The following is a 15218-nucleotide window of genomic DNA, read 5'->3' as shown; positions in this document are numbered from 1 at the left end:
CTAGCCATATGAGACTCATTGAGGAAGAATGTTACGAAAAAAATAATTTAGTCTTTCTATATACACACAGTTGTTAGAAAAGAGAACATACAGGAAAGGCAGGGAGATCATTTTGGAGACTACTTAACAATAGCCTGGGCATGCCGTATGATGGTTTAAGTTGGTGGGCAAAAGTGAGAATGGAACAGAAGGGTCCAGTGGCACAGTGGTTGTGGAAGCAGAATTCAGAGAACTTGAGACTTTCAATCTGGGAAGGAGATGCATTAGTTAGCTGCAGGGGGTAAACTTGAGTGATGGGATGTGGGTGCTATTGACTGAAATGGTGAAGAAAGAAGGGAGAGCTGGTTAAAAGATTGGGGGAGGGGGTTTTCAGGCAAGATGAGAAGGTTTTGAGTTCAATTTTAGTTGGGTTTAATTTGAAACTTGGGGATATAGATGTGAAAAGTTGATCCTATGGACATTTGGCAATGTGCCTAGAGGTAATTCATTCAAAAATTTTAACTCCATTTTATTAAGGTATAATTTGCCTAGGATAATGTTCACTGTTAAAAAAAAAAAGACTTTATGTTTTAGAGTAGTTTTAGGCTCACAGCAAAATTGAGCAGAAGGTACAGACAGGTTTTTCATATATCCCCTACCACCAAGCATGCGTAGCCTCTCCCATTATCAACATCTCGCATGAGAGTGGTATGTTTATTACAATTGATAAACTTAACACACATCATTACCACGCAAAGTCTGTAGTTTTTATTAGGGTTTACTGTTGATGTACATTCTCTATAGCCACCCTTTTTTAAGTGCATGTTGAATTTTGACAAATGTATGCATTTGTGTGACCACTACCACAACCAAGATAGAGACCACTTCCATTTGACATTTACATCCCCACCAAACGTTCCCTTGTGCTCCTTTGTAATCAGTTTTCTTCCTTCACACCCTGTCCCCTGGCAACCACTGATAAATTATCTGTTCCTTCAGGTTTTTTCTGCAATATCATATAAATGGAATTATTAAAGTATACTGCTGTTGTGGTGGTTGGCTTGTTTCACTCAGTGTAATACTTTTGGGAGTCATCCAGTAGTTGTATATGTATCAGTAGTTCATTACTTTTTGCTGAGTAGTATTCCAAATTTGTTTATCCATTTACTAGTTGATGGATATTTCCAGTTTTTGTTACAAATAAAATTACTGAACATTTGCATACAGGTCTTTGTGTAGACATGTTTTCAATGCTCCTGAGTAAATACTTAGGGATAGGGTTGTAATTAATATGTGAAGTGTATGTTTAATCCCATCAGAACTGACTTTTCCAAATTGTCTACTATTTTGCATTCCTGTCAGCAGTTGTAGAGAGTGCCAGTTTCTATCTTTATAAGCACTTGGTATTGTTAATTTTAAAATTTTAGCCTTTCTAATAGGTATGTGGTGATAGGTCATTGTTTTAATTTGCATTTCCCTAATGACCGATGATGTTGAACATTTTTTCATATTTTTATTTGCCTTTCTTGTATTTTTAGTGAAATATTTGTTAATATTTTTTGTCTATTTTTCTGTTGGATTATTGACTATTTTACTGAGTTGTAATAATGTAAGTTCTTTATCAGATATATATGTTTTACAGATATTTTCTTTGTAATACCATACTGGTATTGTTTGCAACAGAAGAGATTTTAAGTTTGATGAGATCTAATTTATCTGGTTTTTTTTCCTTTATGGGTCATGCTTTTTGTGTTCTATCCAAAATGTTAAATAATTGCTGTCATGAGCATTGTCTTTTAAATTCTTTTCAAGGAGTTTTATGCATTTTTCACTTTTATGTTTAAGTCTCTGTTCCAGTTAGAATTAATTTTTGTATATAGAGCAGGGTAAGGATTAAGGTACCTTTTTTGCATATGAATGTCCAGTTGTCATTCAACAAATGTTACTGATTTGGACACAAATATGAGCAGTCTCTGCCTATTAAGATATGTAAAAACCTAAATTGTGGCATGATATGATGGGTGGAATTATAATAGTTTAATAGATCCTGGCATGAGGGTTCAATAAATGGTCCCTTGCATACATCTTGAAGCAATTTAGGTTGAGTCTGTGTATGTAGCAGTATGCTAGAGATTGAATGTTCTTCCAGAGCAAACACTATCTTGTGTACTATTCTGTCTTTATTGCCTGGCATTTAATAACTGAGCAAACATTTATTGGATAAATGAAGAAGGTTACAATTGAAATTGTAGTACAGAATACATGAATTAGATCATACAACACATGAGTAAAGTGAAGGTTGTGTTTTCCAAAATTTTTTTCGTTATTATCTTTCTTAGGCTTTTGAATCCAGAAACCAATAAGTCAGCAATATATGTTTCCACTGTGTTCTTACTGTTCTCTAGGCTCAAACAAAAGAAATTGCAATTTTATAAGTCAAATATTGGCAATTTCCTATCACTCAACCCACTTAAAGTCCTAGATCAGGGCTATCCAACTTTTGGTGTCTCTGGGCCACACTGGAAGATTTGTCTTGGGCCACACATTAAATACACAAACACTAACAAAAACTGATGAGTAAAAAAAAAAAAAGTCTGTGCATAATTTTTGTGATATCCGCCACCACAAATAAGCAAAAAAGTCCTCACATAATAACCCTAATTATGCAGTGGCCCTTTCAATAATCTTTTAAAATCGTTGAGCGGGTCCCAAGTTTGTGATCACTAATACAGAAAATGTACATATCTGAGTAATACAACTTAGTATAAAACTAAGTAATACTTTAAGTAAATTTATGATCTTTGTTGGGCCTCATTCATAGCCATCCTGGGCTATCCTCTGCAGCCTGTGGGCCGCGGGCTGGACACCCCGCCCTAGATTGTGCTACCTCCCTCTTTGCTAAACTGCAATTTCCTGTTTCCCCTTCAGGTAAAAATAAATTGAAGCAAGATAAAATAAACTAAAAGAACATTTATTTATTGAATAGACTAAATATTTACCACATGCTTGGCACTGTGCTTAATTTAAGAAATGGTTCCTCTAATCCTTGAGGAACTTACAGATGAGTAGAGGTCAGTGTAAACCAATGATTACAAATTTTTGTGATAATTATAATAGAGGAATACAGTAGGTAGCATGTCGAGGAATTTCTCTTATGGCTTCTGCCTATCATTTGAGGAATAAAAATGAAGCTCTTTGAGCAGAAAGTGTAAGCAGTCGTTTGTCATTTTATGGGAATGGATTTCACTTGCACTAGGTGAAACATTTAAAGAATACTATATGGGCAGCATTTTATTTTAAACTATTCTAATTGAGACAGCGTACTCTTCATCCATTTCATAGCAGTGACGTTTGTGGGTAAAGTAGCATACTTGAGAAATCATTGTTGAAAGTAGCATTTTTAGAAATTGAGACAGTTAGGCCTATGTTTGAGATCTTCATTTAAAATGTTTTAAGTTGCTATTTAATCTTCGTCATCGTAATATCCTATATTGCCCCAGCGAGGGTAACTCGGTTGGTTGGGTGTCTGTCCCACAGACTGAAAGTTTGCTGGTTTGATTTCCAGTCTGGGTACGTGCCTGGGTTGTGGGTTTGGCCCCCATATTGGGGCACATACAAGAGGCAGCCGATCGATGTTTCTCCCTCTCTCCCTCACTTTCCCTCTCTCTAAAATAATAATAATAATAATAATTCGTTATCATTTCTGAGAGGTCAAGGGTATGGGTATGGGCTTCATGAAAGATTATTCAAAAAACTGAGAAGCAGATCTTCGCTGTTTTGGGTACTCTTCTGCCAGCCATTTTTCAGAATAGTCCTTAAGCTTCATTTTTGGGTATCAGAGAATCTGAGAACTCTGAAACTAGGAAAAGTAAAATATGCTCTTCTATTTTTGCATACAATTTGACCCAGAAAGAGTTGTTTATAACAACTGGGCAGGAAAAGATACTTTAAGATGTGAGACCCCAAATATCCACGCTGGTTTAGGAATCATGTGATATATTCATTCTTGGTCTAATTTTGCCATTTACCAGTTGGGATTATCTTAGGTTTGTCCCTTAAACGGTTGCCTTGAGGATCACATGAGGTCATGAAGTACAAGTGTTTACCTGCAAAGCATATGTAAATTGTGTAACTAGTATTATTTTAGTTGAAGTCACACGGTTATTGGTGTTAAAATAACACTAGTTATTTTTCCTAGTAAAAAAAAGAATGTTATTTGATACATTTTTTATTCTTTTTTTTAAAGATTTCATTTATTTATTTTTAGAGAGGAGGGAGGGACAGAGAAAGAAAGGGAGAGAAACATCGATGTACAAAAAGAAACATGGATTAGTTGCCTCTCACATGCCCCTGTCCCCCTGGCCAGCAACTCAGGCATGTGCTCTGACAGGGAATCGAACCCATGACCTTTTGGTCATGGGGACAGCACCCAACCCACTGAGCCACGCCAGTCAGCACATATTTTATTCCTAAAAATATCTTATTCAGCATTTCTTTTATTAGAGTAAGTCCAACTAAAGTGGAGTAGTGCTTTTGATTACGCAAGTAAAATTCTGATACTTAAAGCCAGAGATGTGAAAAACACTATGAGTATTAGGTCAACTTTGTCATGTGCTATTCAAGATACAGTGTGTGTGTATACGCCTGTGCACTTGTGCTTGTTTCATCCTTCTGCTTATGAGGCTTTAATAAATATATATTTGAAATTGTCTTTTTTTAGATGGAGATGGTGATGGAGATGGAGCAACTGGAAAGAAGAAGAAAAAGAAGAAGAAGAAGAAAGGACGTTAGTGTCTTAAATTAATCTTACTTGACAAATGAGAAGTGGTTATTAACCCGTAGGTTTGAAAGAAGGTTTGAAGTTGCTTATGATTCTTATATAGGTCAGGGACACACTTTTAGGCTTATTAGAGGTAGGATTTAGTGAAACTCGTAACTACTTTGCAAGTACTTTGGTTTAAAAATCTTGGTGGCAATTTTTTTAGCTGATACTCAGCTAAGGGATATTAATAAGTTAGTTGCATTTTTTGCAAGTTTGGAATGAGTTCCTAAAAACTTTATAATTTAAATCCTGAATAATTCAAATAATAAGTCTGTTGGTGATGACTAAAGCACTGTGTGGTAATAGGGTAAGCAAAGTTTGCAGTCCACCTGCCAGCTTTGAAGTTACGGAATTCTTCATGAGTGTTTACAGAGGAAGCTCATTATTTAAAATTAGTGCATATGATGAGATTTTATTTAAAATGTTTATATTGCATTGTTTCAGATTCACTTAAAATATGATCTTACTTGTGTTCTGTTTTTATAAATGGCACAACCAAACATCTTCAGGAACTTAAAACTATTAGGGAGACTAAAGGGGAAGACTTCATAGTACTGAGGAATAAAGGTTAGGTTGAAAATCAGAACAGTTTTAATCTTGGCAGTCCCTTGCACTATTGAGGGCCCCTGAGTTCTGATTATAGCTTTAAAATCTTTCAGGCTAAAATTTTATGAATCAGAATATTGGATGCGTGACTTCCCTTTTTATTTCTGTGTTGAGAGAAACAAAATTATTGTTTAAGAAAGATACTGGTTATGCCATCCATTTCCCTAATATGTCTCCAGGTAGGGATGTTTTCCAAAGAATAAATCTAGAACTAACATAAAATCAGCAGGGAAACAGATTAATGTAGAAAGAGCTTTCTTAAAGTTACAGCTGTCCCTAAGTGAATGGATTAGCTTGGGAGAAAGTGACTGCCTCCAGAAGGGACAGCCTTCTTTTCTTTTTAGGGATCTATCTGCATTGGATTCTTCTGCTCAAAGGATGTCATTCTGTCCCTAGCATAGTCTGAAGTTAATGAACATAGGTTACTTGCATTCCAGGAATCTTCTAAAAATTATGAAGTCATTTCTTCCATTCAAAAATTGTTAAAAATATGCCTGCAAGACATGGTATTACCTGAGAATGGCTTGAGAAAGAATCTGTTTCTCTAAATACTCTAAAATTGTTCCCTAATGATGGTAGATAAGCAGGTAGGAGTGTTAAGGGGCTGCTTTGTATTTGCTTTTGGTAGAATTCTTCCACTGACAGGTGCTCTAGCATGATGTCACCAGCCTTTATTGTGTCTCCTCTGAGGATGCTGTTGAACTTACTGTTCATTATATTTCTTTATGAGCACTTTCAAAAGACATTCTTTTTTTCTGGTCTTAATATCAAAAATAACTGTGCTTTTCTGGAGTAGTTAATTGTGTTTTATCGCAGAAAAATCATGAACTATGCAAATAATCTAGAGGGGTTTTTCGTTTGTTTTAGTTCCTAGAAGGCTTAGAGCCAGATCCTAGGTTTTGTGTTGGCTTTACTGCAGCTTCTGTGTTCTTTCCATGTTTTGATTTTTGCTCTCTAATTTATTTTGAATACCTCTTTGTGTATTTTAGGTATACTTATATGCTATCATAAATCACTTCTGGAATAAGCCAAATAATGTACATGGGTAGTTAACTGTCCTTGTTTTCCTTGTCTATAAAGTGAGAGAATTATAAATAATAGTTAATGATAACTGCAGTACAGATTATTGTAATTGTTCATAGTTGTAGATAATTGAATATAGTACATTGTAATTTTCAAGTGTCATCCAAAATTTCTTCTGGTTCTTCATTTTGTTGATGAGGAAACTGAGGCTTCACACATTAGCCGTTTGTCCAAGTCACAGCTAATCAGTGGTAAAGATTAGACTTCAACTCTGATAGTGTTGATTACGGATTATTTTTTTCTCATCATTTTTTTGATTCCTTTAATTTGTGGATGATATAAAAGGCATCTTTATCACATTTGTAGATGAGACAAAGCTGAGGGTGATGAGATAATGCTTTGGTTCACAAAAATTAATGTTTCAAAAGATCAATGGGCTAACATTAACAGGCTGAAATTTAATAGACATATATAAAGTTAATATAGGGTGATAGGATCCTAAGAATTTGAGTTCTAGTACATTGGTAACAAAAAAGCAAATGCCTTAACTTTTTAATAGTTAAAATAGTTAATAGGGTTTTTAGAATCAGCAGTTATAACCTTAAACTAACTATACCTTGTTTGGACTGTTAATATAAGTCAATTCTAGTACCAACTTGAAAGGAACATTGACAAATTCAAGATTGTAAATATGGGTAAAAGTGTTAAGAACCACATCCCTTAAAGTGATTTCTCACAGAAAGGAAGGATTTCGTAGAAATGAAAAGTAAAATATTCTTAACTACAAAGAATAAATCTAGAATTAACAGATAAAATCAGCAGGGAAACAGATTAATGTCGAAAGAGCTTTCTTAAAGTTACAGCTGTCCCTAAGTGAATGGATTAGCTTGGGAGATAGTGACTGCCTCCATTGTCAGGAGTTTAGTGCCAAATGTCAGGGGTTTAAAGTGGAATTCTTATATTTGAGTGTGAAGCTAAAATAGACGACCTCCAAATAAGATTTTTTTTTAAATTTTAAATTCTAATGTTCTCCCTTAGGAAGAACCTAAAACAATGTTTTTCAAGTTTACTTGCCCATAAAACATTTTTAAACCAGTTGGTGCTCACAATTTTGAGCATTTGGGTTAAAGTAAGAAACCAAAAGAAATGGTTTTATATATAAATGATTTGGCTCAATAAACACATTTTTATTTATATGTGTCCTTTTTTTTTCTTATAAAAATGAGCAAAATATCTGTTAAAGATAAAAAATCGATAACATAAAATCAGCAATAATCAGATAAAACCGTATACTTCAACTTAGTTGGTAAATGCTGCAGGTGTAAATTGAAAGGCACAAAATAACCCATGCAACTTCCTGGCATTACTTGGATACAGCATTTGTTACTAAAAGGCAGTTCTTTATACAATAAGAACTATACAACTAGTTCTTACATGTTTGGGAAAAAATTTGGAAGACAGATTTCCACATGCCTTTTAAAAGCATCTTGAAACACTGGTGTTTTAAAGTATAGTTTGGGAAGTGATGTCCTTAAAATGTATGCCAAGTATTGTTAACTTTTCAAGTATCTGAGAATTTGTGTATTGCTACCTAAAAGTCTTTTAGCACTGGGTATGTATACTCTTAACTTTTATACTTACTGTACTTTTTAACTTGTTTTATTAATACATAATAGCTTTATATTTTTACTTCATTGCTGTAAGATTTCTTATTTTCTTGTTGTGTCTTTGATTTTTATTTATGAAAGTCAGCCTCTATATGCTATTCCATTTCCAATATATTAAATGAAGACAAAAACATTAAAAGTGTGCTTTCTACCAATGTATATACTGTTTAAATACATAATAGAGTCCTGAGGAATTAAATTTTTTTTTAAAGATTTTATTTATTTATTTTTAGAGGGGAGGGAAGGGAGAAAGAGAGGGAGAGAAACACCAGTGTGAGAGGAACATCAACCAGCTGCCTCTTTGCACACGCAGTGTCCTGGTATCGAACCTGCAACCCAGACATATGCTCTGATGGGGAATCGAACCAGCGACGTTTCACTTTGTGGGATGATGCCTAACCAGCTGAGCCACACTGCTCAGAGTGGAATTGAATACTTTTATTCCCAAGCAGTAGTAACTCAGAAAGGAGGTTTTTGACTCAGCTTGGGGTTTTTAACTATAAGGTGACAGCAAGAGATTTGTTAAAATCAGGACAGCCATTGGGAACTGAGAAAAACTGTAATGATTGTTTAATCTTATTTTTAACTATAGAAATTAATGCTTTATTTGTATCTTGCAGCAAAAGTTCAAACAGATCCTCCCTCAGTTCCAATATGTGACTTGTATCCTAATGGTGTATTTCCCAAAGGACAAGAATGCGAGTACCCACCCACGCAAGATGGGTAAGGATCATAAAATAACTTCCCATTTGACTTTTGAAAGTTGTAGCCTAGCAACAAAGTAGACTTGATTTTTCTCCGAACTTGCTCCACTGCCTTAAAAAGTTTGTGAATTTGCTGCAGAGAAAAAACAGTAGAAGCCCTCTTATCCAAAATGATTGGGACCAATAGTTTGGTTAATCAAAAAAGTATGTTAAAATGGGGATCACGAAAAGTAAAAACCTTTATTGATAAAAGTTAACTTAAAATTTTGTTTTTCATCATTTTTGAACATGAATTTGGATTGAACTTCATTTTTTTCCTCATAAACTATATATAATGCCTTGTTTTTGAGCGTGTTCCATTTTGAGTTTCTGTGAAGAACAACTAAGTAATCTAAGGACTAATGCCTACCATATATCTTCACAGTTTTTTCTCTGAACCATTTATAATTCTTCACTTAATTTGACAGAAGTATTTTTTGATGACTTGTCTTTATTGAGATTTTTCTCAATAGTCAATTTAGTTTTCTTAGAAATGATTATTTTTATGTAATATATCATTAAATGATATTATTATAGTAAATACAAGTTTGGGAACAAATCACCTGATTTCTCGGGAAGTGTTCTGGTCAGCAGACACTCATAGTAGCATTATGCGGACTGGTTAAAAGCATGGAACCTGGGCCTAAATTACCTGCGTTTGAATCCCATCTCTAACACTTTGTGACTTGGGCAAGGGATTTATCATGTCTCTTGTTTTGCTTCCTTGTCCATTAAAAAAGGCACTTTATAGGGTTATTGAGGAATAATATATTAAGGCACTTAGAAATGTGGCACATAGTTATCATTAAGTAAGTGTTAGCTGCCATTATTCAGAAAAGGAACCTGTCATCCACTAATATTCACAATACGGTGGGCATTGGTCAGTATGTTTTACAGAGGGAATCAAGAGCATTGGCTTGTTGAATGGTTGCAATTTAAGAAAGCCTCTACTGTAGCATTGTTTCATTTACCTGTAAAGGCATTGTTTTTCCTTAAACTTAGAAAAGAACATGATGTTATATTTCTGCTGCCTTCCTCATTCCCAGTACTCTTAGGGAATCAGTCTGTAAGTTGTGGAATTTTTTGTCATGGGCATTTTTTTCTTTCAATTGAAGTCATCAGTCAGTATCCCTATCTTGAACCATCTATTTTTAAAATGTCACAGACACGTAATTTTATAGTAGTTAAACAACTTTTCATAGTACATATGATATGATCACATTTATTTTTAAATACAATTTTTTAATTTTTTTTTTTTTTTTTTTTTTTTTTTTTTTTTGCTTGTTCCCTCTTCCTTTACTTCCTTCCAGACTCATGTAAGCACCTAGCAGGTAGCTTTCCATATTTTTCTATGCTCATATATATGTAAACTATGTCTGTTTGTGTAAGGAGAATGTTTTGGTCATTGTTTGTTTTATAAAAATGGAATCAGGCATACTTTCCTCCACCTTGCTTTCCTCACTCAGTACTACCTATTGAAAGTTTCTCTAAGTCAGAATAGCTCTGTAATTTTTTCTGAATGGCTTCATAATATCCTGTGGTATGAATATATTTCTTTATTCTACCATAGTAGTCTTAGTTCCTAGTAGTCTTAGATTTTCTCAAACTCTTTATTTTGTGTTTCATTACACTTCTTAAGAATTTTACTTAATTATTTTTGGATAGAGGGGGAGGGAGGGAAAAAGAGAGGGAGAGAAACATCTATGTGTGAGAGATACATTGATCAGTTGCCTCTTTCATGCCCCCCCCCCACCTCTTCCCAAATCAGTGACCTGGCCCACAACCCAGGCATGTGCCCTGACCGGGAATGAACTGATGACCTTTTGCTTTGTGGGATGATGCCCAACCCACTGAGCCACACTGGTCAGGGCTGTGTAGGACTGTGTACATTTTTGGATGGATCATTACATTTTTAATTGATCTGGAATTTTTAATGTAAGGTTGGGAGCACTGATTTTATTTCCAAATGGATAGCTAGTTGTGGTACAATTGTTTATTAATGCATCCTATCCGATTGAACAACTACCTTGCCACATACTATTTTCTCATACAGTGGAACTACATGTTCCTGATTGCAGTTGGGAATCTGCATATGAGGAAGGCGGACTTAAGTTTTACATGTATCTTTGAGTGCTTGGTGGCCGGTCCCCAAACCCCCGTGTTGTTCAGAGGTTGACTATATATTCTCATATCGTATAACAGAACCAGTTTCTGTGTTGTTTATTCTGTTCCTTTGATCTATTTGTCTATTCCTATGCCAATACTATTTTGATTTGGTATCAGAAACTTTATACCATTCTGATAATTTGATAAGGCAGTCTTTAGTCTTTCTCCTCTGCCACACACTCCCAAACACGGTTGGTTTTTTTTTGTACTTTCCTTAGCTATTATTTTCATTCATGTAGTCTTAACACACATACCCACAGAGAAATGCCCTTGTTAGAATTCTCATCAGAATTGTATTAAATTGATGTAATTGTTTCAGAAAAGTGATAGTTAAGTTACATTGTCTTACTTAGTGTTGTGGTACATATTCCCACTTATTCTGATTTTTTTTTTTTAAGGTAGGTCCTGTCCCTTTCCTGTTAAATACATTTTATTTTAATATTTTTAACTATGAAATTCTACATGAGTTGGATTGTCATCCTTGCACAGGGGCCATGCTAATCTTTTCTGTATCATTCCAATTTTAGACTATGTGCTGCTGAAACAAGCACGTTAAATTTATTCTAAAGTGTTTTCTGATATTGTTACTGATGTGAACAACAAATTTTTATTTCTAATGTTTTTGCTAAAGTGGAGGAAAGCTGTTGATTTCCTATAGTTTTAACAGATTGTTAATATTTTTAACACTGTTCTGAATTGGTGGAATGATGAAACATTTGAAGTAATGTTTAATACAAGAAAAACGGATTTTTTTTTTCAATCTTAAGAACCGTCTTTTCCTCATTATTTTCTGTTGCAAATTGAACATTGTATAGGTAGAGTAATTTCTGGTTTTGAAACAATAAAGGAAGATATATTTATATGTTATAGTATCTATTGGATTAATACTTAAATTATTTTTTAAATTTTTATTTATTGCTTTTGAGGGAGAGTGGGGGAGAGGCATTGATTTATTGTTCCACTTCTTTATGCATTCATTGGTTGATTGTATGTGCCTTGATTGGGATTGAACCTGCAACCTTGGAGTATTGAGACGATGCTCTAACTAACTGAGCTACCCAGACAGGATGTTTTCTTAAATATTGAAAGCAATGCAGGATGCTGTCCTAGAGAAATTAAAAGAAATGAACATATTGTTATGTTTGCTTTGTGATAAATCTCAGCATTTTTTGACATTCATACAACCAGTTTTCACTATTTGTAAGTAGATCAAAATAAATATTCTTTTAGATTTGGTAAAATATTAAATATAGTTCTGTATCTTGCCCTCATTGTTTTTTCTTTTTAATAAACTGAAAATTGCATGAATTATCACAAAGAACTCAACATGTGTAACTTAATATACTCAAACATGTTGCGTATATTAAGATTCTCTTTAACATTTTGCTACTTTTATCATTTCCTCTGTAAGTGGAATGTGACAATTATACATATTATGTATAATACACAAATAACATTTCATTTTCGTATTGGAAGATGTAAGGCAAATGTGGAAAATGTTATATTGGTAAATCTGTATACATACTATTTTTTCTGAAGTATTTGAGAATAGATTGTACATTTTCAGATGGAATACGAGATAAATAGGTATTGTGTCCTTTTTAGGGTTGTCACGTCTGGAGGCACATGATGTCATTTTTTAACACTTGGATAAGGTATTATCCAGTTTTTCTAGCGTAACAATACTGTTTTTCCTCTTGTAATTTCTAATTTGTAGGAAATTACCTTGTGAATATGAAAAAACTATTTTTTATGAATGTCCTCACACATAACACCCATTGTATTCTCTGTCTGAATCAGTTTTAACTATGACGGTTGTTGCTGTTTTAAAAAATAAAACATTCTTCCCTGGCCGGTGTGGCTCAGTGGGTTGAGTGCCAGCCTGTGAGCCAAAAGGTCTCTGGTTCACTTCCTAGTCAGGGCACGTGCCTGGGTTGTGGGCCAGATCCCCAGTTGCAACCACACATTGATGTTTCTCTCCCTCCCTTCCCCTCTCTCTAAAAAACAAATAAAATCTTTAAAAAAATAAAACAAAACACTGTATGTGCATTTCTTGTGTTATTAAAAGGTTTTGAAACCAATTTTTAAAGGCTCTAATGCTATGTTGTTGAGCATACTTTTATTAGTTATTTTCCTATTTTTGAATATTTATACTTTCAATATTTTATCATTACAGTAATTTCTGTGATGAACATTGTAGTATGTTAATTGGGTCTGATTTTTCTTTTATTCTGCATCTCTAGAAGTAGAATGAAAACTTACTTTGAAATTCTTAGTATCTGTTTATAAATTTGGTAGACAATTTTTGGGGCAAAATGTTAATTTTACAAGCATACATAGTCACTGTAGAGTAGTTAGTAAATACAGATACTAGCAAAAAGAAGAAAATAAAAACCTCTTAATTCTGTCAATGAATTAAAACCACTGTTAACATGTTAATATTTCTTCCTTTCAAGAGTCTCTGTATAAATGTCTGTTATAAATACCTAGAAATCTTTTTCAAGGTAGAGCTATACTGCAACAGCACACCCTTTTAAAATTAGTTTTCCTGTTAGTAAAGAAGCCAACAGTATTTCTATTGGTGGAATAATTTTGCACATCTGTGTGCATTGCATAATTTATTTGTCCAGTCTTATTAGGACAGAAGTTGTTTACTATCATAAATAAAGTTGGGATATATATCGTTACTTGTTTTCACCTTTTATAGTGAATTCCAAAGGGAAAGGTTGAAAGATAGTTAGCTCACTACCCAGATTGAACAGTGCTTAACATTTTGCCATACATGCTTTATCTTTGTGTGTGCATGTAGTTTTTTGTTATTATTGATTTTTTCCTTTTGGCTGGGCCATTTAAAAATAAGTCTTATTTTGAGTCCTCATTTCTACAAACTTTAAGTATCTCCCTAGAATTAGACTTTCTCTAAATTATCACAACTAAGCATATTAACAGTAATTTCCCAATATCATGTAAATGCCTAGTACATATTTCAAATTTTTTCCTGTTGTCCCTGGAACATCTTTTGAGTTATTTTTTCCCACTAAACCGGGATCCAGTCAAGGTTCATGCATTGCATGTGGTTAGAATCCCCTTCTTCTCTTCCATTGCACTGATTTTTTGAAGAGACCAGGTAATTTTTAAAATCTCATCTTCTGGGATTTCTCCAATTGTTTTGTCCTTAAACTTTTTTCTTTATTTCTGTATTTTCTGTAAACTGGAATTAGTTATAAAGGCTAAGATTAGAATTAGATTAAACATACTTAACAAGGATATAAGTGTTATTAAGTACTTCATGTTATATCATAATCTGTTACATCAGATATAATTTCAGATTGTTTATTAAGTTTACCTGTATTTGATCACTAGGTTAATGTGACGACCACCAGCTCTGGTTTGTTTTTTTTTTTTAAGTACTTTTTTTCTTTTTGTAATTACCATGCAATATGTGGGGTACTTCGGTTACCATTAGAATATCCTTGTCTTCAACAGCCTTTCACTTAACTATTTTAATATTCATTGATGATCTTTGCTTTGTCAGTTATTTTATTGGGGATCACAATACAGTGAATTTCTAATTCTGTCATTCCTTTCGTAAGTTCCAGTTTTCAGAGTAAGAAATTGGTGTCATATCTACAAGCATTCTTAATTATTTTGGGGTTAAAGACATGCATTTAAAAATAGTTTTTACAAATGTGGCATATAGTGCTTTAAAATATTGTACATACAAATATAATTATCTTTTAAATTGTACAGTGAGTTTAGAAATGTTTATGACTGTTTGAAATTAATAATCAGATACCTTTGTTTGTATCATTTGGTTTTACTTATATTTTTCTGCTCTTAATACATCCATTGGTAAAAAGGATGGGATATTGAAAAGACTCCAAAATACCAAGAGGTGTGAAGAATTTACATACTTCCTATACACTTCCTATAAAGAGTCTTTTCCAAGCAGTTGTTTTGACAGTTGTTTTTTGGACATATTTTAAAAGCACTTCTAACCTTCCCCTCTCAGTTGGATGAATTGATTGTCTTTTGGAATAATTGTTAGAAGCTCAGAATATATTTTCATCTTATTAAATACTATATTTTTGTTAAATAGAGTGAACATCAAAAGATCAAATTAAGAAAATGGAGAGACTCCATATTATTCATTGTCTTTCATTGGGCCTAGAATTCTGATTATAGGCTTCTGGTATTATAATTATAGTAGGT

The 15218-nt window shown here is 33.5% G+C and overlaps 1 protein-coding gene and 1 non-coding gene across 2 annotated transcripts in view; one reads left to right on the top strand and one right to left on the bottom strand.

Moving 5' to 3' along the window:
- METAP2 (methionyl aminopeptidase 2) overlaps window positions 1-15218 on the top strand; it is a 30350-nt gene that overhangs the window by 3953 nt on the left and 11179 nt on the right. The window contains exons 3-4 of the mRNA XM_054574684.1: window positions 4700-4765; window positions 8718-8820. Of these exons, the coding sequence (XP_054430659.1) occupies window positions 4700-4765; window positions 8718-8820 (169 nt within the window). The remainder of the gene's footprint in view (window positions 1-4699; window positions 4766-8717; window positions 8821-15218) is intronic.
- Window positions 11451-11557, bottom strand: LOC129071456 (U6 spliceosomal RNA). The gene has a single exon (XR_008529241.1). It is a non-coding gene; the product is annotated as a U6 spliceosomal RNA (small nuclear RNA).

The sequence above is a fragment of the Pteronotus mesoamericanus genome, unplaced genomic scaffold (genome assembly GCF_021234165.1).
Source record: "Pteronotus mesoamericanus isolate MK-2021 breed Mesoamerican mustached bat unplaced genomic scaffold, CSHL_Meso_final contig_263, whole genome shotgun sequence".
In the NCBI taxonomy this organism is placed as follows: Eukaryota; Metazoa; Chordata; class Mammalia; order Chiroptera; family Mormoopidae; genus Pteronotus; species Pteronotus mesoamericanus.
This window is presented reverse-complemented; position numbering and strand designations above follow the sequence as displayed.